At 41.6% G+C, this 26,331-nt stretch overlaps 1 protein-coding gene across 4 annotated transcripts in view; it reads left to right on the top strand.

Moving 5' to 3' along the window:
- FNDC3B (fibronectin type III domain containing 3B) overlaps positions 1-26,331 on the top strand; it is a 376,057-nt gene that overhangs the window by 99,628 nt on the left and 250,098 nt on the right. For all 4 annotated transcript variants that reach the window (XM_088839060.1, XM_088839069.1, XM_088839078.1 and 1 more), the window contains exon 3: positions 4,024-4,099. In XM_088839060.1, coding sequence (XP_088695186.1) covers positions 4,024-4,099 — 76 coding nt within the window. The remainder of the gene's footprint in view (positions 1-4,023; positions 4,100-26,331) is intronic.

Genomic DNA, 26,331 nt, shown 5'->3' with positions numbered 1-26,331 from the left:
TTCTGTATTTAAGAGAACTTGTAACTGTAATGTCTGCTTTGTGGCTAAAGAAAGAAAGGAGGAGGGAGGGAAAAAGGGTGGGGGGGGGTGGGGAGAGACAGATTAAGAGAGGGAGAGAGAGACAGACAGACAGACAGACAGAGTGACTTGTTCGATACAAAAGTTTAAGTGCCAGGGACCTGCCGGTGTGACTCACGCTCCTCAGGGCCACACGATGCAAGGCCTGCTGCCGCCATCTCCTTCATGTCTCTGGTTAGGGACAGATCATTGGGCTGGTGTGTGTCAAATGTTTATTTTTATATCTCCTTTATTGACAGCAAAAACAGCACGGTGGTCAGTCTGCTTCAGTATAATAAAATGTTTTCTTTTAAAATATCTCAGTGCCAAGATGAATACGGTTTGCTCAAATAATGACTTTCATTCTTGCTAAGAAAAATTGATATTGGGACACAGGAGATTTGCCTGGTTTCTGAGGTAACTTGGTAGATTATAATCTGGTTGCCATAGAAACACAGCAGCAGGGAAAATTACAGGAACTAAACATTAGAAGAGAGATATTTTAATAGGGATATGTGCAAGCCCTTTACCCTCTTTCTCCCTGAAGAGATGGGGTGAGGGTCAGGAATGGGCCTCCCAGGAGCAGCGAGGGGAAGGCATAAATGGCTTTTGGAGGCTGGCTGCCTCCAAGCCATTCCATGAGATGTGTACCGGTGTCGGGGACCACAGAGAAACTGCTGCAGACACTTCATGCAATATGATAAGCAGATAATGTGATAGAACCTGGAACATGCTCCAATTCAGATATCCCTTTTCTTGCCTGGGACTTCCCATAATACTGGTGAATTGTACTTTTAGAACTATCATTTAGGACACGTTGTCTGACAGTTATGAGTGTAGTGGAAGAGAGTATATGCATTTAAGATTGTCAAAGAATATCTGGGTCATAGTCTCAGAGTCCACTGTTTTTTTTTTTTTCCTGACTAATTCGACAGGCATATCTTATAGACCTATCTCTAGAGGCTTAAACACAAAGCAGATGCCTTCTGCTCTGTTACAGTGATGTTAGAATTGGTTTAAGGATTTTTAGAAAAACATGGATAATTTTCTTTCTTGGACTGTTTTATTCCCCTGTAGTCGAGTTATATTCTATGTGTACATAGAAATAAAGTTAAGTCAAAAATATTTTCGTGTTAGGAATGACTTTAAAAATTCAGTTTCAAGAAAGCAATGAAAATGTCTTAATCACTCCATAGAGATCGGGAAGGATTTCCTTTTGAGTTCTTAAAATGGCACAGTGTGTTTACGTTGGTGAGGATTTGAATGCTTAAGACTGAAAAATTATTGACGCAGTTACTGTACAGGAAAAATAAATTGCCTTAAAATAACTATTATAATTCAAGATAACAAGAAGCACCAGGGATGAAACTTGTACTGCTTTTCCTTGAATGGTCTTGTTTTTTCTAGTTAATGTATTTCCGGATTAAAAATGTTTTAATATCCCAACAGTGTTTCCTGGAATTATTAGTATAAGCAAAATACATAGACTTTAAAGATTTAGCTTTTAAAGATAAAATGGTTTTGATCTTAATAAATAGTTTTTAAAAATACATAAATTATGGTCCAGATGGGGTTCCCAGGTGACTCAGTGGTAAAGAATCCGCCTGCCAAGGTGAAGACATGGATTTTATCCCTCGGTCAGGAAGAACCCCTGGAGAAGGAAATGGCAACCCACTCCAATATTCTTGCCTGGAGAATCCCCGTGGACACAGGAGCCTGGCAGGCTACAGTCTGTGGAGTTGCAAAGAGTCGGACACGACTGAGCCAGTAAACCACCACAGTAAATAAAGTTGACTTTTAACATTGCATGTTATGAAAGCTTAATTTCTCAAAGTAACGGTTGCAGTGGTTTTTCATAAGTTTTATAACTTTCATTCATTCAGTAAAAATATTTCTCAAGCACTTATTCTGTGTCAGATCTTGCCCTTATAGAGCCTAGATTAAGGCTCTATAAGGAAAGACAGACACAAAAATAATTCCTTTACCACCCTAATGACAGAAAGTGAAGAGGAACTAAAGAACCTTTTGACAAAGGTAAAAGGAGAGTGAAAAAGCTGGCTTAAGACTCAACATTCAAAAAACGAAGATCGTGGCATCAGGTCCCATCACTTCATGGCAAATAGTTGGGGAAAAAGTGGAAACAGTGACAGATTTTATTTTCTTGGGCTCCAAAATCACTGTGGATGGTAACTGCAGTCATGAAATTAGAAGATGCTTGCTTCTGGAAAGAAAAACTATGACAAAGCTAGATAGTGTGTTAAAAAGCAGAGACATCACATTGCCGACAAACTTCCATGTAGTCAAAGCTGTGGTTTTTCCAGTGGTCATGTATGGATGTGAGAGTTGGACCATAAAGAAGGCTGAGTTCCAAAGAATTGATGCTTTTGAACTGTGCTGCTGGAAAAGACTCTTGGGAGTCCCTTGGACAGCAAGGAGATCCAACCAGTTAATCCTAAAGGAGATCAATCCTATATAGTCATTGGAAGGATGGATACTGAAGCTCTATGGTCACCTGATGGGAAGAGCTGACTCACTGGGAAAAACCCTGATGCTGGGAAAGATTGAAGGCAGCTGGGAGGAAAAGGGGTTCAGAGGACGAGATGGTTGGAGGCATCACTGACTCAGTGGATATGAGTTTGAGCAAATTCCAGCAGATGGTGAAGGACAGGGAAGCCTGGTGTGCCACAGTCCATAGGGTTGCAGAGTCAGACGTGACCTAGTGACTGAACAACAATTAATTGCAATTACAGATTTTAGGAAGGAGCTGAGTTTCATTTAGTTTGTGTTTTGAGAATCCATAGTGCAAGACCTATCCTGTCCTGAGAGTCAAAGGCCAGTCCTTAATCTGGCAAGGATAAACGGGTGGTGGCTGGTGGAGGGATGAGTCAGGTGGGCAGAGGGTAGAGATGAAGGGGTGCAGGAGAGAGCATTGCAGACAGAGGAAACAGTGTGCTTGATGGTTTCGAGGCAGGAACCAGGCTTGCTCCAGGAACTTTAATATGAATGTGACATTGACATCCTTCCATTTTCTAGAAATATATAGTCATTATTTTAATAGTGTTAGTCTTGCACCTGATGATTTTTAACAACAGTTTTTAAAACTTGGATTACGTCCTTTCATTTATATTTAGATATAGACTAATTATTTTTCCCCTTTTGTTATCTAAAGTAACTGAATGAGATTAGAACTAAAATTCTGAGATTCTTGAAAACATATTTTGCCATGGCATGTGTGGTTTAGTCTTTTGGAAGTTGTCTTCTGATTATAAAATATCTATGTTATATGACTAAAACAGACATTTAGGTAATAGATTTAAAGATTTGTGTGTTTGATAGGTCCTACTTATACTGTTCAGAGAAGGCAATGGCAAGCCACTCCAATACTCTTGCCTAGAAAATCCCATGGATGGAGGAGCCTGGTAGGCTGCAGTCCGTGGGGTCGCTAAGGGTCGGACACGACTGAGTGATGAAAGAAAGAAAAGAAAGAACTTATACTGTTCATTACTATTTCCAGGTCCTATACATAGATACTTCTTTTCCCCCCAAACATTTTTCTTATAAATTGCTTTCCATTGTTATAACACAGGAGAATTCACTTAGCTAAATACAAATGCATGTACTTATCCCCCATCAAATTTGAACCAGATCTAAGACATCTCCTAAGTTTTATGTTTATACAAGATTTTGTACCACATATTTCTTGTCTAGTACATAAATTTATGTAGTGAAACTGTTGAGGAGAAATCCCCAGATGTTCTAGTATTAAATTGAAAATTAGGGATTTCCCTGGTGGTCCAGTGGCTCAGACTCAGTGTTCCCAATGCAGGGGACCTGCATTTGATCCCTGGTCAGGGAACTAGATCTCACATGTCACAACTGAAGATCCTGCATGCCACAACTAAGATCCATCACAGCCAAATAAATAAGAATGTTAAAAAAATTGAAATTAATGTGTTATTTTGGCAGGTTATTCTCGTTCAAGTTAATCCAGGTGAGACTTTCACAATAAGAGCGGAGGATGGAACACTGCAGTGCATTCAAGGTAAGGAAGTTTTTTGTAAGCTTTCTAATAAAAAAAAATTTTCCTTTATTATTTTATGGAAGTAAAGTTTATCTCTGAGTCTGCATGTGATTTTCTAGAAGTAAAATTTATCTGGGATTTTTTTTTTGCTTTTATTAGGGGCTCCTTAATGCTGAGTGGGCCTGTGATATATAAGTGACACAGTTAAATATCTTGAGTATTAATTGACTTTTAAATGAATTAAATCAGCTTGGGAAAGCTTGCATTGTCTTCATGTATTATGGAATTTGGTCCCCTGAAAAATCTAGAGATTTTTAAGAGACCTTAAAATTCCAGTAGAGAATAGCACGTACTTTTTCAAGTTAGATGAAAGTTTCAAATACATACTGTGATGCTACCCAAATGATGCTTTTAGAGGTAAAAATCTATATTTAATATCTCTTTGTTATTTATTACTGAGTAACAGGTTACTCAGATTTGGTGGCTACATACAGCATTGGTTGTCTGCAGTTTCTGTGGGTCAGGAGTTTAGGCACAGCTTAGTTGTGTCCTGTGGCTTTGGGCCTATGGAAACACTAAGATCCAAGTGTGGGCTAGTGCTGCAGTCACCGTGAGGCATGTCTGAGTGTCAGTCTATTTCCCGGCTTGCCTCAGTGATTGTTGGCAGGGTTTAGGGTTTTTTGTGGGCTAGTGGCAGGCAGCGTCCATCTGTTCCTTGCTAAGTGGCCTCTCCATGGAGGTGCTTACATTATGGCCTCTGGCTTCACGGGAGCAACAGCTACAGGGCAAGAGGGAGTACTCTGTCTGACCCCCTCGAGAATGGTGATTACACAGAATGTGAATACTAGCAGGCAGGAATCACTGGGGGCAGTTTTACAAGGCTGCCCCCCCACCACAGTGCACCCTCTACCCTCAGTAATTCATGTCTCTCCTGTGTGCCAGATAGCCCCTCCTAACATCTCCAAAAGTCCTATTCCATTACTGCATCAGCTCTCCAGAATCTTGTTACCTAAGTAAACTCCAGTTATAGCGAGGCTCCTTGAATGTAGTTCTTGAAGGACTGCTCCTAGGCCATTTCAGTTAATTTCTAGTTTGTGTAATATTGGTGCCTCTTCTCTGTCATTCACTTTGGAAAGAGAGAGAGACATAGGTACTCTGATCCATATGAGGTTCTACTGTAGGAAGATCAACCCAGATCTGGAGTTAGTCTGTAAATACTGCTGTGTTGGAGGGCGCTGGTGATAGCTTTTTGCCAGTGATTGGGATTATGGGACAAATGGTAAATTGGCCTGTAATTGAGTTCAATACTAGGTTGTTGGTTAGACTGAAATCTGCCCAAAGGTCTTATTTTTAATACCTGGGCTTGCTCACCAACATATAAAGAAAATGAAGGGAAATGTCCTTTAGTTTTAGTTTTCCATAGTGAACTACATGGAAAATCTTATTTTTTTTCTATCCTGCATAATAGAGTATGCTGCTGTGTAGCTTCACTACTTGTTTTTTTAACTATAAGAACAAATATTTAGGAAAAAAAACTCATTTCAATTGCAATTAATCTGAAATGATTTAGCCGTTCATGAACGGTAGTTTTTCTGATGACATTTTGCTGATCATTGTGTCCCTGAAATTGACCTTGGTGTTCTAAACCATTTAAAAACCAAACCTAGTCTTTGGTGATGAATCATACAAAGGAACTTCGGATAAAAGAAGAGAGAAAATATTTTAAAGTAGTATAGGATACAGAATCTTCCACCTACTTGTATTACTGTAACATTATCAACAAACAAAACCTCAAAATTCACTCTATATCTTTACAAAAGAACACACTAGAAAAAACTAGATGAAAAGTTATTTTACCTACATAGCATGAAGCTGATGTTTCCAGTTCAGTAAGAGAATAGTTGAGCTTCTGGTCACAGTAAGGTTGGAACCCAATGTACTGGCTGGAAGACTGTGTCCCTCTGCAACTGAGTGTTTATATTAGAATTTATAAGAAGCAAATTGCTGAGTGGATCAACTTATATAAAATCCACTTTTTCATGCCTCCTGCTTTTACTTTGGTGTCTGAAGAGGGGGTGTGTGTGTGTGTGTGTGTGTGTGTATGTATGTTCATCTAGTTAGCCTCTTCCTCACTTTTTTTGAGTGCATGTTCGTAACTGGTGTACTCTGCAGGGTATTTTGCAAGTATATTGCTCTGTCCACAATGGGAGCTTTGTATTTATTCATGATGCTACTTGGAGATAAGTGACACTAACACCCCTTTCAGTGATTTAAAAAAAATGCCGTTGACTAAAGAAGAATTGTGGAGCCATTTATCTTTGGCTTCCTCCGAGTCTTCTCTGTCTTTATTCTCTTCTGAACACCCAAATACTGTGGTTATCTTTATCTGGGACATATTGGTACCTGGCCCAGCTAACTGAAATAACACAGGACAGGATGAGAGGGACAAGGACCTGGAACCCCAAGTGGTTTGCTAGGGCTTGGGAGGCACTGGGACAACAGGATCAACTGCAGGAACTGGAAGGAGCCCTAGTCCAGGCCCGCTGTCGGCCATTCACGTGGAATGGGCAGTCACTCAGGCCGGGCATCCTCACTGACCCCTTCATTTGCGTTCCAGTGTGAGTGAGTGAGTGCTTCACTCCCGGTGGGTAGAACGTATCAATGTAGAATGTGGGAATAGGCAGTATATTTATTAACTCATTGTGATTAACATCCTTATCATTGCTAATATATATATTTTTCAACTTTTAGGCTTATGTATTCTCTCATTGAATGGGTATGACATACATATGAAGCTGAGGCCTGTAGAGGTTAACACACAGCTATAGTCACATAGGGAGAAAGAGCAGGGCTCTTGTTTTTCAAATAATTTTATTTAATTTTGGCTGTGCTGGGTCTTTGTGGCTTCGCAGGGTTTTCTCTAGTTGTGGTGAGCGGGGGCTTCTCTCTCGTTGCGGTATGTGGGCTTCTCATTGCAATGGCTTCTCCTGTTGGAGCACAGGCTCTAGGGTGCACAGGCTTTGGTAGTTGCAGCACCTGGACTCAGTTTTGGATCCCGGGGTTTAGAGCGCAGGCTCAGTAGTTGTGGCACACAGGCTTAGTTGCTCAGCTGCATGTAGGATCTTCCTGGATCAGGGATTGAACCCATGTCTTCTGCATTGGCAGGCAGATTCTTTGCCACTGAGCCACCAGGAAAGCCCCAGGACCAGAGCTCTTTGTTGCCTTGCTCTGTGGCTTTACATCAGGGAGTCATGAACTGAAATCGACTCCATTTTCTTGAGCACATGACAAAAACAAGACGGCTTCCAATCCTTGGAGTAGCAGCAGGATTCTGGGAAGGATGCTCGATGAGTACTTAGGTCCCCAGCATAAGATGGAGGTGGTTTGCAGAGCAAAAATGGGTGGTGGAGGCTGGGTCTTTGGAGTAAGACAGGAACCCTGCTAACAGAAGTAAGAACAGGATAGTTTGATATAGGGAGTATTGCTTTATAAATCCTTAAATTATTTCTGTCCAAAGTCAGGATTGGGCCCAGAGTTGGGGTGGGCTGAACTTCTAGGTGGGGCTTCCACTTAAGGTGCTGGAAGGAGAGAGGTACAATAGTAGAGGACTGGTTAGGAAAGGATCAGAAATTGAGTCATACTGTAGTGGAAACTTCTGAAAGAAGTATTTGCATTTTACCAAAGATTAAAGTTAAGAGAATGAAGCTCTAGTTATGGTCTTTCAACACCAGCCAGCAGATGGAGAGGTGGTTTTTTTTGGCAGGATGGTGTGACGGTTGGTGGTGGTGACCTTCCTGGAAATTCAAGTCATACCCATTGCTTATGCCACGGTTGAAACTGTCAGCTTTGTAGCTTTGCTATTTCAACACTAGCCAGCAGGTTAACGATTGCTGGTGGTGGGGGGTGTGGGGACTTGTGACTTAGGAGTAGGGAGAGGAGCTGGTTGCAGGCCTCCCTGGAAACTTTGAAATTACACCATATGAGGTCAACCCCCTTTGCTTGTAGTTGCATTTGTTAGCGTAATGATTTTCTCTGTTGGACATTTATGACATCACTAGAAAATCCCCAGAAGCTTATTGTGATGCCATGAAAAGGCATTCTGGAAATTCAGAGCAAGTGAAAATAAAGAATATTGTTACTCTGGGGAAAAATGAGATTTTTGTTTTTGTTTTCATGGGAATGTCCTTGGTGATAATGAAGGAAGAAAAACACAGGAAACATACAGTATGCTGTGAAAGCAGATTCATTTCTAATGGAATATTTCTCAATATTTTCCATGAAACGTGAATCATGGGTCTTGAAGGGGCCACAAAAGGCCATAGTTCATTCTCACTGAGAGGCCGCGCTATACCTATGGCATCCTGGACAAAAGGTTTTTCTTTCCTAGGCCAGATGAAAGTGTATAAAGAGCTAATTGTTGGGGGAAAAAGAGTCTTAGCAATCAATATGAATTCTTTCCTTTGCTTAAATTCAGACATTAATAGAGGGCAGCCACAGGTCTCTCCCATTATTTTCATATCCTTGTCTGGGCTGAGGTGCTGGCAGTGCAGCCTTCCTTCCTGTCCACACATGCCATCTTTTTTTTCTGGGCCATTTCTCTGCTCCCTGTAAAACCCTTCAGCCAAAACAAATACCACACTTCCTTTAAGCTTTAGGTCTGTCTCCTTCAGGAGGGCCCTCCGCGTGCCCCCATTTCAGTCCATTCTGACCTTTCTCTGCTTTCCTGGAGGAGCAGGTAGAGGTAGCCCTGCATGTAACCGTCTGGTGGTATGTGTAAACCTTTCCTCAGCCCTTGAATTGGACTGTGAATTCAGCTGTGACAGGAAACAATGTATCCTCCACCCTAACCCACCCCAGCCACACAGCCTTGCAATAATTCCTGACTTTAGACCCTTGACTAGCTCTGGCATTACATCAGATGTAATGATATTTCTTTTAACTTTTACTATTGTGCTGGGGACTTAAAGGTGTTTAGTTATGTGATTTTAGTGACTTTTAAAATCTCTGTAGAAGGACTTTCAAATCACATTTTAATTAAAGCCAATCAGTTTCCTTAAAAAAAAATTTGTCTGAAGAACTTTCATATTGACCTGTATTAATGCTGCAATTTTGTCTTTCAAGACTGTTATATTTCAAATTGTGAGCCCAAAGAAAACAAATGAATGTTATGGTGATAACAGCAAAAACAAGATAAAAGTGAAATGCTTGGGATCACCATTATTCTAATGAAGAAAAATATTTAAATATATTTAATTGCTAGTGTTCTTTGTCCAGAATAATCCAGACATCTTTACAAAGATGATTATTACTCAGCCAATCTGTGTTAAGTGGGTGGAGATCTTGAAATGGCAGGAGGGAAGCTCCAGGAAAACCCTTCTCTGAGATGGCTGTAGTTTGGATGCTATTAGAGTGGAAACTTTTTCCCCTCCCGCTTTACTCTCCCTAAGCCTTCTTCAGCTCTGTGTCTGACTCTGCCTGCCCCACCGAGTGTGGGAACCGTATCATTGATGAACAGCACGCTCTGCTCACAGGCTCTGTGAATGACACCATTGAGAGCCGTTCCACATTTCTGAATCTCCTTGTTTGTCTCCCTCCCACCCCCTCACCCTGCCATATTCAGAATCCAGACTGCCACAGGGACCTTCAAGTTACTTTTTTTTTTCTTCTCACTTGGTACTTTAAGTGCATTTATTAGACTTGTTGGGCACATTAAAACACCAACCTGACATTCTTTCTAAGAATTTTAAGACACATCCTAGGGAGCTTTCATTGTCTCCTGCTTTGTTAATTGAGAAATGACATGAGTGATGTCACTGGGAGGGTTTACAAGCTGAGGTAGAGTATCGTTTCACGAGCAAATCTATATGGTCTGTGCCTTTAAAGCAGACTGCCTGAAAATGAGGTATTCCTGCTTTATTGGCTTAAAACCAAGGAAGGGGACCTGCTGCAAATGAAGTTGGTCTTCTGAGATTGATTGCACCCTTGTCCTGGCTTAAATTTGCAAACAAGTTTTTCATCAAAACTATTTGGGTGGTTTGAAAGTGAAATTACTGGATATGACTGCCTTTAAATCTTTGAGAATCTTTGCAAACTTTCATTACATTGAATATGTATTGGATTTTTATTTGATTGAATTTAATTATTTATGGAAAGTCTGCATTATATGGGGGGAAAAGGTTTTTTTTTTTTCCTGTTATAATTTTTGTATTTTGAGAGCTTTTTTCAGACCACAGGAAACCACTTTTAAAGTCAATTTGTTTTGCATCTGGGGATTTGTGAGAGATCACTAACCTGAAATCTTACTGTGAACAGTTAAGGTCTCACTTCAAAAATCTTATAGAATTGAAAATACCAAATCTTCGGAGAAGGCAATGGCAAGCCACTCCAGTACTCTTGCCTAGAAAATCCCATGGATGGAGGAGCCTGGTAGGCTGCAGTCCGTGGTGTCGCTAAGGGTCAGACTCGACTGAGCAACTTCACTTTCACTTTTCACACATTGGAGAAGGAAATGGCAACCCACTCCAGTGTTCTTGCCTGGAGAATCCCAGGGATGGGGGAGCCTGGTGGGCTTCTGTCTGTGGGGTCACACAGAGTCGGACACGACTGAAGTGACTTAGCAGCAGCAGCAGCAACAGCCCTTCTGTCGGAGAAGGCAAATGGCAAGCCACTCCAGTACTCTTGCCTAGAAAATCGCATGGACAGAGGAGCCTGGTAGGCTGCAGTCCATGGGGTTGCTACTAGTCGGACACGACTGAGCAACTTCACTTTTACTTTTTGCTTTCACACATTGGAGAAGGAAATGGCAACCCACTCCAGTGTTCTTGCCTGGAGAATCCCAGGGACGGCGGAGCCTGGTCAGATGCCGTCTATGGGGTTGCACAGAGTCGGACACGACTGAAGCGACTTAGCAGCAGCAGCAGCAGCCCTTCTGTACTGCCCATCTTTTTGACTGATCCAAAGCTATATTTGGTGAGAGTTATTAGTACATAGTCTTCCAGTGAGGCTCTAGGTTGACAGAATCTTTGCGTTTCTAGGAAAATCTGAATTACTCCACCAACTTGCCAGCTCATTTTATAATTTAAGCTTTGGGACAATTTGGTCTTTTACCTGTGTGTGTGTAGTATTGATGAAAGGTTGATGAAAAACCACTTTTAGCATTGTAGATATATACCTGATCTCTCAAATGCTTGGAAGCCTTATTTTCGGTATGATGATTTGCCTTTTTCTCTCACACACAGCATACATAGTTTTTGTGCAAACAGGAGTTCTGTATGCTGACCTGATAGATCCCCTTTCAGACAATAGCTTGCTGCTGAGTAACTGGAAGATTACCAGCAGAGTGATATGAACCAGTAAATACTGATGTGCCTAGAGTGGAAAGCCCAGTTTTTAGAAGGGGTAGGAGGAGAGTCTGGGATGCTAAGTGCAGCTGTCATCATTCTGGGACCAAGTAATGTCATGAGAGTGGTTACATCAGTGCCAGACTGTGCTGCATCCCAGGAAGTGTGAAGTCCCTCTCGAGATGTACCCACTGTGTCTGCTGCTTTCTGCCTTGCCCAGTTATCTTGATTGTCTTTAGCTATTCTTACACATTCTTGGGGCTTACTCAGTGGTTCAGTGATAAAGAATCCATCAGCCAATGCAGGAGACAAAAATATTGGAGTGGGTAGCCATGCCCTCCTCCCTGGGGCATTTTTGCCTGGAAAATGTCATGGACAGAGGAGCCTAGAGGGCTACACTCCATAGGGTTGCAAAGAGTCAGAATGAGTGAGTGACTAAACCACCTCCACCATCACCAGATCATAATTAGGGCAAAAACTTGACCCAAAATTATATTCTCAGACTTTCTTTGGTCTTTTTCTCCAAGTAAAGCTTGAGTGATTTAATTGCTAGAAGTTATAAAAATTATGTTCTGAGAGTAAAGACTCTGTAGTGTGAATCCCTATTTGTTTGCTAGATAATGGTTAAACTCTTAACCCCAATTGCCTCTCTTTAAATGGAGGTAGTGGGAATCCCTATGCAATAAGGTTTTGAGATATAATCCATTGTAAATACCAGCATCATCACCATCACCATCTAGTAATGTATACAACTTTGCTGATGATTTTTGTCCTAAATTGATGTCATGATCAGTTGTGGGCATTGATTTGATTATCTGGCTCATGGAAATCTGTCTTAAGTTCTGGTCTCTGTTTTATTGCCAACTTAACAATAGACTTGCTTTCATGGGGTTGATGGTGATGGCAACATTTGAGGTGAAGGTTTATGGAAATCTATATATATTGTTCAGATAAAGGATTGGGGATAAAACAGTGGCTCCACCTTTTCCTACATGTAAAGTAAGTTTTGCAGTTGAAGCTTCAGCTGTTTCTTTTTCTGAATGATAAACAGTTAACTCTCACACTGTACCAGAGAGACCCTATTCAGACAGGCCTATGAAGCAGTTCCTATGGGTAAGCCTTCCCTCCTTTAGGTCTTGTCGTTCACATTTCAATGAACTTCCAGACTTCTTTAATCTTTATTTAATGTATTTTGCTCTTAGGCTGTACTGAAGGGGCAGTAAAGCATATTGGTAAGATTATTATGGGTTTTGGGGTAAGATTGCCTGGCTTAGAAGTCCCCTGCATGTTAGATGAATATCATAAAAACAGTTACTTCTCTTTACCTACACCTAATCTGTAGAATTGGAATAATAATGTCTTAAAGAATTGCTGTGGAGATTAAATGACATATTGGGTAGAAAGCACTTAGAAGAGTTTCTAAAGCAATGCAAGGGTCCAGTAAAAAAGGAACCATTATTAGGCTCCCAGTATCCTTTATAGCTAGACATTAAACCACCCTTTATTTTTGTTACTTGTCAATTTAAAGCATTTCAGGAAAGCTTTTCTGAACTTGAGGCATTGGTTAGGAGTTTTCAGATGTCTTCACACTTTAGTTGTAATGCTTCAAAATAATAATGTTTCATAATAATATATTTAAAAACTATGCAATGGGAGTTTAGCTTCTGTGCCCTTTTGTCTTGCAGGTTTGCTCAGCAATGACTAAAATGTTATTTCTGAGGGCACTACTGCTTGGCGTTCCTTAAAAGTCATGGATTGTTGTGTGCCAGATAATTCCAAAGAAGCTAATTGTCTCATTACCTTGATTGTCCGCCACATTTTATTTCACAACTTGTAGTCTTCAGTTCTTGCTTTATTCTTTCTGTATTTTTTACCTTTGTTTTTACACATATAATTTTAAATGGAAAATTTAATATAAAGAAGACTGTAAAGGATTCTTAAAGTTTAGGGGTCAAATCTTAGTAATCTGTGTATCCCAGTGCCTGGCCAGCACCTCCTAGGTGTCCAGAACAAAAGGGAAGTCATTTCCTAATATACTGCTGAAAAACCATGTCAAAATGATAGAAAAAGTCTCTGTTAATTCACAGAGGTAATTTTTTGTTTTTGTTATTATGCTTAATCAGTTAAGTTTGGTTATTTTTCACTCTCCATTCCTCAAGTTAAGATAATGAATGCAGGTATAAGTTTGTTTCTAAAAGCACACAGTAATTCTGAAGTCCAATATATGGTTAGCTCCCTTATTTGTAAAAAGCATGAGGGAATGATCATTATATTCATTCTTTTGATAATGTTTTTGTTTTGTGAGGAATAGGCTGGAAACACCCTAGAAAGTATTGTTAAGGCTATTTAATAGTGAAAAATGGACCACCTTTATCTTTTGTATTATTAGCAAGAAATTTAGATTATTCATTAGTATTTTATGTTTTCATGCAGTTAAAAATTATTGCCATTATCTGTAGCAGTAAACTCTCAATAAACTCCACGTCAGACCCAGGAATAATAGACAGAGTGCACTTTAAATTGTAAATGAGTTTGATTACTGAAGTAAGTGGAGTTGTGATTTTTCTCTTCCTCCATCAGCAGTGATTGAAGGAGAGAGAGAGGTGGTGAGATGGTGAGGGGCAGGCAGGAGGCCAAGGCAGCTCGAGTGAGGGCGGTGCTGGTGGCTGTGGAAGTGGGAACAGAAATTTGAATTGTATGGGAGATAGTCCTGACTTGCTGACCAGGGAGACACCGAAGACAGGGAGTGAGCTATGTAATAGGTGTATGTTTCCCTGAGATAGGCGGAATCTAGTCCTTGAGGAAAATGTTTGTCTTACAGTGTAAACAGTAGTGACTAAACATTTTGTACTCTGTCATAATTAGGCAAACATTCAGTTCAGTTCAGTCGCTCAGTCGTGTCCGACTCTCCACTACCACATGAATCACAGCACGCCAGGCCTCCCTGTCCATCACCAACTCCCGGAGTTCACTCAAACTCATGTCCAGGATTAACAAAAAAGAAAGAAAAAAAATTTTTTAAGTAAGTGCTTTTTTTCTTGTAGTATTGCTTCTCAGAGGAGAGTTTCAGTGACTTGAAAAGTGTTTTGCACACTATTTTTCAGGATGTGAAGACAGTTGGGTGAAAGGGAAGTGTGTTTTAATACTTCTTTCTGGATCTATCCATCTAAATATGAAGAAAAGTGACTTCCAAACTGCCCACATCAGCGACTTTCCTTTATGACTACTGGTTTGGGGTTCTTTGAATATCCCCACATTTCTTATGTGGCTGAATATAACCCCCCGCCCCCACCCCTTTAGCAGTTTGGAGAGAAAAGTCGATTGTTGAGAACTCTTCAAATCTTTCTGTGTCTGAGTTAAAATGAAAGCATTCCATAATTTAAATGTAACATCTTTATGGACACTTCATATATTGCAGTGTGAAGGAAATGGCAACCCACTCCAGTATTCTTGCCTGGAGAATCCCAGGGACAGAGGAGCCTGTTGGGCTGCCGTCTATGGGGTCGCACAGAGTCGGACACGACTGACGCGACTTCGCAGCAGCAGCAGCAGCAATAGAACCAGAATTGACATGTTTTGTGGTATCTTTCTGGCTGTAGGTGTGGCCACATTTTCACTTAATTTTAAAAGTTTTCAATTACTAACAAATTATAATTTCTGCTCTAAACTGGTAAGAGGAGGCAAAACATTGAGGGAAGAAAACTCTTTGGGAAAGGAATGGAAACTTGAAAAGATAAGCACAAGCATTATTAGTATGTTTTTGAGTGAAAGTATGTTGTTCTCTGCTAGAAGACCAACCAGATGAATTTTATCTGTCGTGTTATGCAGTTCTCAGGAAAGTGGATTTACACACTCACACGTACACTTACTTCATGTGGATGTCAAATTAAACTCTGTCTGTTCTTTGCTTGAAGTTGCATGTCTTTGACAGTTGTTTGGGGCTGGGTTGTTTTCGTTAGCTGGGATTGGATCCTTTAACATCAATTCAGGGTGTCTCATGCTAGATCCAGCCATGTCAGTTTTCTGTGCCTGCTGTGAGGATACAAGCAGTGCAGACAAAACAAGTACTTAGGCATGGCTAGAACCTAGCTTGCCTCCTCCAATTGAGGAAGAATGATCTTTGCAGGTATTATAATCAAACCTTTATACTTCACTTTGTTTTCTGAATGTTGAGCTTCAAGCCAACTTTTTCACTCTCCTCTTTCACTTTCATCAAGAGGCTTTTGAGTTCCTCTTCACTTTCTGCTGTAAGGGTGGTGTCATCTGCATATCTGAGGTTGTTGATATTTCTCCCAGCAGTCTTGATTCCAGCTTGTGCTTCTTCCAGCTCAGCGTTCCTCATGATGTACTCTGCATATAAGTTAAATAAGCAGGGTAACAATATACAACCTTGACGTACTCCTTTTCCTATTTGGAACCAGTCTGTTGTTCCATGTACAGTTCTGACTGTTGCTTCCTGACCTGCATACAGGTTCCTCAAGAGGCAGGTCAGGTGGTCTGGTATTCCCATCTCTTTCAGAAAGATCATGGCGTCTGGTCCCATCGCTTCATGGGAAATAGATGGGGAAACAGTGGAAACAGTGTCAGACTTTATTGTTTTGGGCTCCAGATTCACTGCGGATGCTGATTGCAGCCATGAAATTAAAAGACTCTTACTCCTTGGAAGGAAAGTTATGACCAACCTAGATAGTATATTAAAAAGCAGACATTACTTTGCCAACAAAGGTCCGTCTAGTCAAGGGTATGGTTTTTCCTGTGGTCATGTATGGATGTGAGAGTTGGACGGTGAAGAAAGCTGGTCGCCAAAGAATTGATGCTTTTGAACTGTGGTGTTCGAGAAGACTCTTGAGAGTCCCTTGGACTGCAAGGAGATCCAACCAGTCCATTCTAAAGGAGATCGATCCTGGGGGTTCATTGGAAGGACTGGTGCTAAGGCTGAAACTCCAGTACTTTGGCGACCTCATGCGACGAGTTGACTCACTGGAAAAGAGTCTGATGCTGGGAGAGATTGGGGGCGGGAGGAGAAGGGGACGACAGAGAATGAGATGGCTGGATGGCATCACCGACTCGATGGAGGTGAGTTTGAGTGAGCTCCGGGAGTTGGTGATGGATAGGGAGGCCTGGCGTGCCGTGATTCATGGGGTCGCAAAGAGTCGGACATGACTGAGTGACTGAACTGAACTGAATACTTCACTTGCCTAAGTAAGCTGAAATAGTCATAAAATGTTAAAATGTAGCACAAGTGTTGCTTATTATCCTGTAAGTTACAAATCAAGACCAGAGATCAATTTGGTTAATTTAGTCTCAATAGTCAAGAGATTTCTTATTTTATGGGTCAAGAATTTGCTTTTTTCAGTTCAGTTCAGTTGCTCAGTCGTGTCCGACTGTCCGCGACCCCATGAATCACAACACGCCAGGCCTCCCTGTCCATCACCAACTCCCGGAGTACACTCAAACTCATGTCCATCGAGTCGGTGATGCCATCCAGCCATCTCATTCTCCGTCGTCCCCTTCTCCTCCCGCCCCCAACCTTTCCCAGCATCAGAGTCTTTTCCAGTGAGTCAACTCGTCGCATGAGGTGGCCAAAGTATTGCAGCTTCAGCTTTAGCATCAGTCCGTCCAATGAACACCCAGGATTGATCTCCTTTAGAATGGACTGGTTGGATCTCCTTGCAGTATAAGGGACTCTCAAGAGTCTTCTCCAACACCACAGTTCAAAAGCATCGATTCTTCGGCGATCAACTTTCTTCACAGTCCAACTCTCACATCCATACATGACCACGGGAAAAACCATAGCCTTGACTAGACGGACCTTGGTTGGCAAAGTAATGTCTCTGCTTTTTCATATACTATCTGCTGCTGCTGCTAAGTCACTTCAGTCGTGTCCGACTCTGTGTGACCCCATAGACGGAAGCCCACCAGGCTCCCCCATCCCTGGGATTCTCCAGGCAAGAACACTGGAGTGGGTTGCCATTTCCTTCTCCAATGTGTGAAAGTGAAAAGTGAAAGTGAAGTCGCTCAGTCGTGTCCGACCCTTAGCGTCCCCACGGACTGCAGCCTACCAGGCTCCTCCATCCATGGGATTTTCTAGGCAAGAGTACTGGAGTAGCTTGCCATTGCCTTCTCCGAATATACTATCTAGGTTGGTCATAACTTTCCTTCCAAGGAGCAAGCGTCTTTTAATTTCATGGCTGCAATCAGCATCCGCAGTGATTTTGGAGCCCAAAAAAATAAAGTCTGACACTGTTTCCACTGTTTTTCCATCTATTGCTTTTTTAGTGAGCACTTAAAAAAAATTTTTTTTATAGTGGTAAAAATCCATAATAAAAACATATTATTTTACCCATATTTTAAGTGTACAGTTCAGTGGCACTAAGGACCTTCACATTGTTGTAAGCATTCACGTTTTGAGTGACTTAGTTCTTGCGTGTTATGCTTAAGGTAAAGAACGCCTCTAGGCTTCTTTACCAGGTGGCTCATTGGTAAAGAATACACCATGCAGGAATCTCCTCCATGCAGGAGACTCAGGTTTGATCCCTTGGTCAGGAAAATCACCCGGAGCTGGAAACGGCAATCCACTCCAGTATTCTTGCCTGGGAGATCCCAGGGACAGAGGATCCTGGCGGGCTGCAGTCCATGGGGTCGCAAAAGAGTTGGACACAACTTAGTGACTAAATAACAACAAAGAACATCTCTAACCTCTCAGAATTTAAAAACTGTTTGTATTAACATTGGTGCTGTGTAACTTTTGATATCAGAATTACCTGAAGGTCTTAAAAGTGTACAAGCTGGCCTGCAGGCTAATGGTAGGGAGTTGCCAGGTTGTCTAGGAGCTTCCCTGGTGGCTCAGAGGGTGAAGCGTGTGCCTGCAGTGCAGGGGACCTGGATTTGATCCCTGGGTGAGGAAGACCCCCTGGAGAAGGCAATGGCAACCCACTCCAGTACTCTCGCCTGGAAAATCCCATGGACAGAGAAGCCTGATAGACTACAGTCAGATTGTCTAAGCCAAGGGGCATTGTCGTATTGTTGCGGACAAGACCTTGGCATTAGTTTTGAAAAACTTTATAGGTAATTTAATATGCAGTGGAGATGGAGAATTTCTGGTTAACCTAACCCTCAGAATAGTTAAAGGAATTCTCTTGGTGCGCTTTCCCAAGTACATCACACTGCACATGCTGTGTACCTGTCAGTTCATTAGGTTCATGTTCTTTAAGAAAGCTTGCAAGGTGCTTAAAAATCTTTTATCTTGTAATCATGTAATAAGATAATTAATAATAAGTAAACTCCCTGTCGTGGCTGTCTTTGTTGAATCCATTAGTTAAAATTGGTCTTCAGTTGTTAAAATCTCCTGTAAGTAGTACATAAGGGTCATCAAACAAATTTGAGTTTATTCCTTTCAGCAGAGACTGGATTTGTTTTACCTTCATTTAGATGTAAACACAACAACTCACCTATTCTAAACTACTAAAACTAAAAGTTGATCAAAATAGGTAAGATCGTACAGGGTGGATGAAACTGAAAAAGTGAAACGAGAAAATGACCATTTTACAGCTTGCTGCTTGCAGAAGCTGCTTTTAGCTCTGGTGCCACTTGACTTGGTGGAAGAATTGGCGTGAGCTATTGCTTCCCTCTTTGTTTCCTTCATAGATCTTGCCTCATACTTTGAATCATATAGGTGCCCAGAAAACAGCTTGGTATTTGGCTCGTGATCCCCGTCAGCATACCTGAATCCAGGGTATTACATCCAGGGTCAGATGATGACAGTTACCAATAACTTTAGCATAGATTATAATCACCTGGGGCTTGTTAAAACACAGGTTTGCTGGTACCACCCCCCAGGGTTTCTGATTTAGGTCTGGGATAGGTGAGGTGAGTCCTGAAAAATTTGTATTTATAACAAGTTCCTGGGGATACTGATGTTTGTGATTCTGGGACCAGGCCTTGAAAACAACTTTGAGGTAGGAGAATTTGGGGAAGAGGGGCACTTGTAAGAAGAGGGGATTTATAGAGAAGCGCTTTCAAATAAAGGGAATCTCTGGTGGTTCAGTGGTAAAGAATATGCCTGCAGTGCAGGAAGACGCTGGTTCAGTTCCTTGGTTGGGAAGATCCCCTGGAGAAGAAAATGGCTACTCACCCACTCCAATTTTCTTGCTTGGGAAATCTCTTGGACAGAGGGGCCTGGAGGGCTACAGTCCATGGAGTCACAAAGACTTGGACACGACTTAGCAACTAAACCACCACCACCACACCCTTAAAAGAGAAAATTCTCAGGATTAAGTTTGATCATAAAATGGACAAAAGGAAGAAAATTCTTGTAAATGCAGACAAATAAAAGAATGATTGGCTTAAATTCTTCAGTTGTATGCTCAAAAATAGAATTTTTTCTTAATCTGAAAACTTTCCCCCTCCCTTAATGAACTAGGGTCTCTTTTCAAAGGATTTGTTTGTATAGTCTTTCCATTTATACCTCCTGATTCAATTGCCATTTTATCAGGAATTCTTTCTCTTCTCTGTGCCTCAGTTCCGATATAGTGAGAATAAATAAAATTGCCAAATATATTCTAAGACTATTTTGGAGTTTAATGGATAGTATTATGGGGATCACTGAGTTGGAAAACTTATGCAGAAGTATTCTAAACAAAGAATATCTGATACTCTATTCAAGTAATAAGCAAGTACCCCCGTCCCCCTGACAGCTAGGTGGTAGTAAAAGAAAAAGCCAAAGGGGAGGATACGAAGAAGTCAGGGAACTAATGTGGAAGTTGGCTCCACTCTGTATTCTAAAGAAACAGTTAAGATTTTTAAAACATAAAACTAAGGGAAAAGGAAGTGACTCAGAATTCAAAATAGATAGGGCTCTTTACCAGTAAAGATCTGGAATGGGAGGAACGAGAGGAGAAGCACTCCATGAGAAGCAGTTGGGGTTAGTGAACGACTCCATAGTAACATGAAAAACAGGATTATACATATTGCTTTTGTTTTCCTTCTGTGGACAGGGCACCATTGTAGAAATTTAGAATGTTGTGCTCTGTTTTAAAAATCTGTTTCAAGAGTCAAATTGAATTCCAGACCAATTGTTAGTAATGAAAGTTACAGCTCTTGAGGAGTCTTCTCATGATCTCCAGATGAGTTCTGCCATTGTTCTGTGAATTTTCATTGATCATTTTTCTACTCATTGCACCTGTCATGCTGGCATCAGCAATTAACATTCCTCAGAGTTGAATAGAATGCCAGCCTCCATCTCAGATGGAACTGGAGAACAACAGGTACATTCTACCTATTTCTTGGCTATACCCAGGGTAGTAAGAAGGCAAGTAATTAACTCTAGAAGAGACTTTGGAGAAAATGAGATTCTTTAGAAATTGAGCCAGAGTGCTGAAAAGTAGCTCTGGGTAATGTACTTAGGGGACATAGGAAATGGCTCAACAGGAAGGGTGAAATGGCCTTGCTAATCTGGCCTCTTTAAATGTATTATCAAGCCTGTTTCCCTTCCTTGATACAAATCTTTACTATACACTCTCAACAGTCCCACTGTTTTGTGCAATTTTAAAAAAAATTGACGTAAGTTCATGTCAAAGGTCATTGGACTTGGACTCATGTAGTAAAAATCAGTTGATCTTGTTAATTTTTCTTTTCCCGCTTTTAAACTATATATATATATATATAATATATATTCTTCCCTGGTGGCTCAGATAAGAATCTGCCTGCAATGCAAGAGACCAGGGTTTGATCTCTGGGTCAGGAAGATCCCTGGAGAAGAGAATGTCAACCCACTCCAGTATTCTTGCCTAGAGAATTCTATGGACAGAGAATACCTGTCCATGGGGTCACAAAGAGTTGGACATGACTGAGTAACTAACACACACACATATATATTTTATTGATTGATTTATTTATCTGATGTGCCAGGTCTTAATTGTGGCATGAGGGATCTTTAATTGCAGCATGCAGACTCTTAGTTGCAGCATGTGGGATCTAGTTCCCTAACCAGGGATCGAACCCAGACACCCTGCATCAGGAGCTCAGAGTCCCATCTGCTGGACCACCAGGTTCAGTTCAGTTCAGTCGCTCAGTCATGTCCAACTCTTTGTGACCCCATGAATCACAGCACGCCAGGCCTCCCTGTCCATCACCAACTCCCTGGAGTTCACTCAAACTCACCTCCATCGAGTCGGTGATGCCATCCAGCTATCTCATTCTCTGTCGTCCCCTTCTCCTCCCGCCCCCAATCCCTCCTAACATCAGAGTCTTTTCCAGTGCGTCAACTCGTCGCATGAGGTGGCCAAAGTATTGGAGTTTCAGCTTTAGCATCAGTCCTTCCAATGAACACCCAGGACTGATCTCCTTTAGAATGGACTGGTTGGATCTCCTTGCAGTCCAGGGGACTCTCAAGAGTCTTCTCCAGCAACACAGTTCAAAAGCATCAATTCTTTGGCGATCAGCTTTCTTCACCGTCCAACTCTCACTTCCATACATGACCACCAGGGAAGTCCCCTAAATACTATTTTAAAATAATTTTATTTATTTCTCTTTGGCTGTGCTAGGTCATCGTTGCTGCATGGGCTTTCCTCTAGTTGAGGAGAACTTGGGCTGCTCATTGCCATGGCTGCTTTTGTTGTGGAGCACAGGCTCAGTGTTGCCGTGTGCGTGCTTAGTTGCTCTGCTGCATGTGGGATCTTCCTGGATCAGAGATCGAACCCGTGTCTCCTGCATTGGCGGCAGATGCTTTACCACTGAGCCACCAGGGAAGTCCTCTCTTCCCGTTTAAATGAAGAAACCTGATAAAACCTTCTGCCTCTGATTAAAGGAAGAGAAGGCACTGATAGAGTTTAACAGTGTTTCCATTCAATGTGGTTTCTTTGATCAGACACTTCACTTTCTTCACCTCAGGATAGGAGAATTGGAGCAAATCATTTCTAAAATTCTTACCTCTCAATTTCTCTTTCCTCTGGCTTCCCTGGTGGCTCAGACAGTAAAGCGTCTGCCTGCAGTGTGGGAGACCCGGGTTCGATCCCTGGGTTGGGAAGATCCCCTGGAGAAGGAAATGACGACCCACTCCGGTACTCTTGCCTGGAAAAGTCCGTGGACTGAGGAGCCTGGTGGGCTACAGTCCATGGGGTCACAAAGAGTCAGATACGACTGAGCGACTTCACTTTCACTGTCACTTTTATTCCCCTAGAGTTTTCTGCCATTTTAGATCTTAATTTCACGAGGAGACTACAACTTAATAGGTTCAAGTGTGGGCAGGTTTCAAGAGCTTAATTATCTAGAATTTTCTTTTTGAAAGTGAGATGTTAAACTGTCATTTAGGACTCTTACTGTATCATAAATTAATTTTGACTGGTAACCAAGAAAAGAGAAAATTATCCAGTATGTATTTTTTTCTTTGTTTTAATAATTGCCATGTTAAAAAAGTGTGTGTATGTAGTGTTTGCCAGGCACTTTATTATTATTATTTTTTTTACCTTACATTAATATATTGGTTGGTTTTGCCATACATTGACATGAATCCGCCCCAGGTGTACATGTGTTCTCTTTCTTGAACCCCCCTCCCACCTCCCTCTTCCCCATATCCTCCCTCCAGGTCATCCCCGTGCACCAGCCCCAAGCATCCTGTATCATGCGTCGAACCTGGACTGGTCACTTATGATAATATACATGCTACAATGCCGTTCTCCCCAATCATCCCACCTTCACCCTCTCCCACAGAGTCCCAATGCCAGGCACTTTATATCACTTACAACCCTGGCTGCACAGTTGAATCACCATGATTAAAAGAAGTGCTTGGGGTTCCACCTCCAAAGACTTGGATCTAGTTAGTACCCAGTATTTTTTGCGGTGGGTGGGGTGGGGGTGCGGGGGTGGATCATGCTGCTCCGCTTGCAGATCTTAGTTCCCCAGCCAGGGATTGAACCTGGGCCCCAGCAGTGAAAGTGCCGAATCCTAACCACTGGGCTTCCCTCCAGTATGTTTTTAAAGATAGAATTGTCATAAGTAGGTAGTTAACACTATTTTCAGTAAAAGTTATTTTTATGCCATCTGATATTTAGGTTATTGAATTATTTGTGAATAGAAAGAGACATGAAAACTTAAAAAGTGACACTTTCTCCTCCTGGGTGTACTGCCTCAGCTGAAGGGTCTGTTTGTGCCTTTGCTCCCTGCCTCGTGCCCGCTGCTTGTTCATGAACTGGCTAAGATCACCTTGCTGCTTTCCCTGTCTCTTATCTCTGAAACAGCACACGTGGTTGTCCTTTTTGTGTTGGTTTCGTAGGTTACTTGCTATCACTTTATTGAATCTGTGATGTGGTTGACTTTGAGATACACCAGCATTTTACATATCTCTACATGAGAAAATTCCATCAATTAAACTGACTTACCTTTAACTGTAAGATGCTTTTCTTTTCCTGAGATGTTAAAATGAGAAAACAAAAAATTACTCAGAATTCATGAAATATATTTATTTAGTTTTCAGTTTCTCTGCCAGATTTAATTAGGTTATTGAAAATCACAAATTGATATGGTTCTGTCCTAATTTTGTGTTTGCATCATCATTTTGTGTGTGCGTGTATGTAGAAATTGAAATAGCTAACTATTCTACTTCTCAGTTGTAGAGATATGCCTCATTTGTTTAAACATCGTATTCTCTAAATATGCCCTGGAAGATTTATACACAAGTCATAATCTTGTGATGCTCTTTGTTAGTTTTAGCTTCTCACCAAATGTCTCTGTTGCACTCTGCCAAAGGGTTGTTTTTTAATGTGTGTATATGTGTGCACACACACGCACACTCACACAGTGTATATGAATGTGTGTGTGCCACTGTTACCCACTGGTGTCCGCGCTAACCTTTTGGTAAAATCTACACTTCGGGTTTCAAAGCATTTCAAGGCTCTTCTGTTCTTCATCTCTGTGCTGGATGTTGCAGCAGTTGTTATTAAAAACAATATAGGCTAGTTCAATGATCTTATCATGTATTTCTAATATGTGTTGTGGGAAATACTTCATTTTCTTTGCATATTCCCTCTTCTCTTTTCTCCTCCTCCCTCCTTCTAGATTCCTTGCCTCTTTTCCTTCTTCCCTCCCTCCTTTCCTACAGTGTTAGCTAAGACGTTACTTTTGGCTCTAGATCATCTACCTCTAAAAACTTCCCTTGTGCAATAACTAATTTAAATTTATTTCAGCTGTACAAAGAGCATATATGATTTGCTAGTTTTTATTTTTGAGATGATTTTAAAGCTTTATCGTAGTTTATCAGAGCACTGGGGTATTTTCTTTGTTCAAAATGCTTTGGATTTATTTAAAGCCTGTGTTAGCCAATTAATATTTGTTTGGTTTTCAGTAAATTAGTAGGTAGCCATCTAGAATTTTCTTTTTTTCCCCATAAGGAGGTGCTGGTGATACTTAATCCCTGTCTGAAGACCAGGTTTGATGAAGTGACCCTTTAGATTAGATGCACTATTGGTGTTCGTTTTCACAAATGGTTGCAATAAAGGAAGAGTACCTTTTACATCACTAAATCTCTAAGTACCTATGATATTTGATTTTCCTTTGTCCTCTAGCTCCTCTTCATGGGAGCGTTTGTTGTGCAGCCACTTGTGGTCTTCTGATTATGTGGTTTTCTTTTCTGGTTTGCTCCTAATGCCTCCCTTGCTACAGACTCCTCTCGGAAGCTACGTGGTCTCTTGCACTTGGGTCTGTGTGTGTGCACGTGTGGTTGGGGTAGTTAACACCTTCTTCTGACTATGTGGTGGCCCAGCCGCCTTCCGGAGCTGTTAGGGCACACTGCCTTAGCCATGTCTCTGCACTGTTTATGTGTGCAACTCTGCTTCTCTGCTCTCATAACACCCTTCTCCATGTCCCCAACTCCTCGCTGTGACTTCACCCCCTTTCTCTCCGATTTTGTCTAATATTCTCCACGGGATGGAGATGTTTTCTTCAGCAAACCTGGTGTTTCTGGAGAGAAAGATTTGACCTTTGGGCTGTCCACTTAAGAAGACCTTCCTCCTCTAAGAGTGGAAGGAAAAAGCCCTTAACTTCAGACATTTCTGAGAAAATTCACTTAAAAAAATTTTTTTTTTTTAACAGGATGGGGGTGGGAGGAGAAGGGGATGACAGAGAATGAGATGGCTGGATGGCATCACCAACTCTGTGGACATGAGTTTGAGTGAACTCTGGGAGTTGGTGATGGACAGGGAGGCCTGGCGTGCTGTGATTCATGGGGTCGCAGAGAGTCGGACACGACTGAACTGAACTGAACTGGTCTAAATTTGTAGCCAGTTATGAAACTCCCAGGTGTCCTGGATGCATAGGAGCCCTGCTGTTGTAGCATGTTAACCTTAATCATGTTGGTTTACATGGACAGGGTTGGCTCTGGACCTTACCGAGCCAGCTGCATAGAGTACAGCATTGTTGTTCATGTGGCATATTCTCTGTGCACTGTGATTTGTTTGCTTTCTTGTCAGGAATCCATCCAGTGAGATAGCATGATAACTTCTGGCAGGGCTTGTTTGTTTACTGTTTTTATTGTGTGTGTTTAGAAGGGGGAAAAAAGGCCTATAGTGATCAGCTCTGTGTGTCAGCCCTTTAGGTCAGGTTTTCCGTCCTGACTCAATGAGTGTCAGGGCTGCGGAGACTGGTGGGTTGGGTGTGCAGAATTTCCTCTGTCGGATCGAGGAGCCAGAAAGCCACGATGAAGTTTGATTTGGCTTGTGGCAGCCTTTTCCAAATATGAGTTTGGATGCAGTACAGTACGTCCTCTAAGAAAAAGAGAAGGGAAACCAATAACTCTGTAACTGGAAATATTTGGGGAACATTTCAAAATGGGGAAACTCTAACCTGTAGTATTTGGAGTCTCCCTTAAGCCTGGGTTGGTGTGGTGCACAGAGGCCAGGATTTTTTTTTTCCAGGCTGAGC

This window comes from Moschus berezovskii, chromosome 1, assembly GCF_049115385.1.
Source record: "Moschus berezovskii isolate FMDL1 chromosome 1, NW_MosBer_1.0, whole genome shotgun sequence".
In the NCBI taxonomy this organism is placed as follows: domain Eukaryota; kingdom Metazoa; phylum Chordata; class Mammalia; order Artiodactyla; family Moschidae; genus Moschus; species Moschus berezovskii.
Note: the sequence above shows the minus strand (reverse complement) of the source record. Positions and strands in the feature narration are given on the sequence as shown.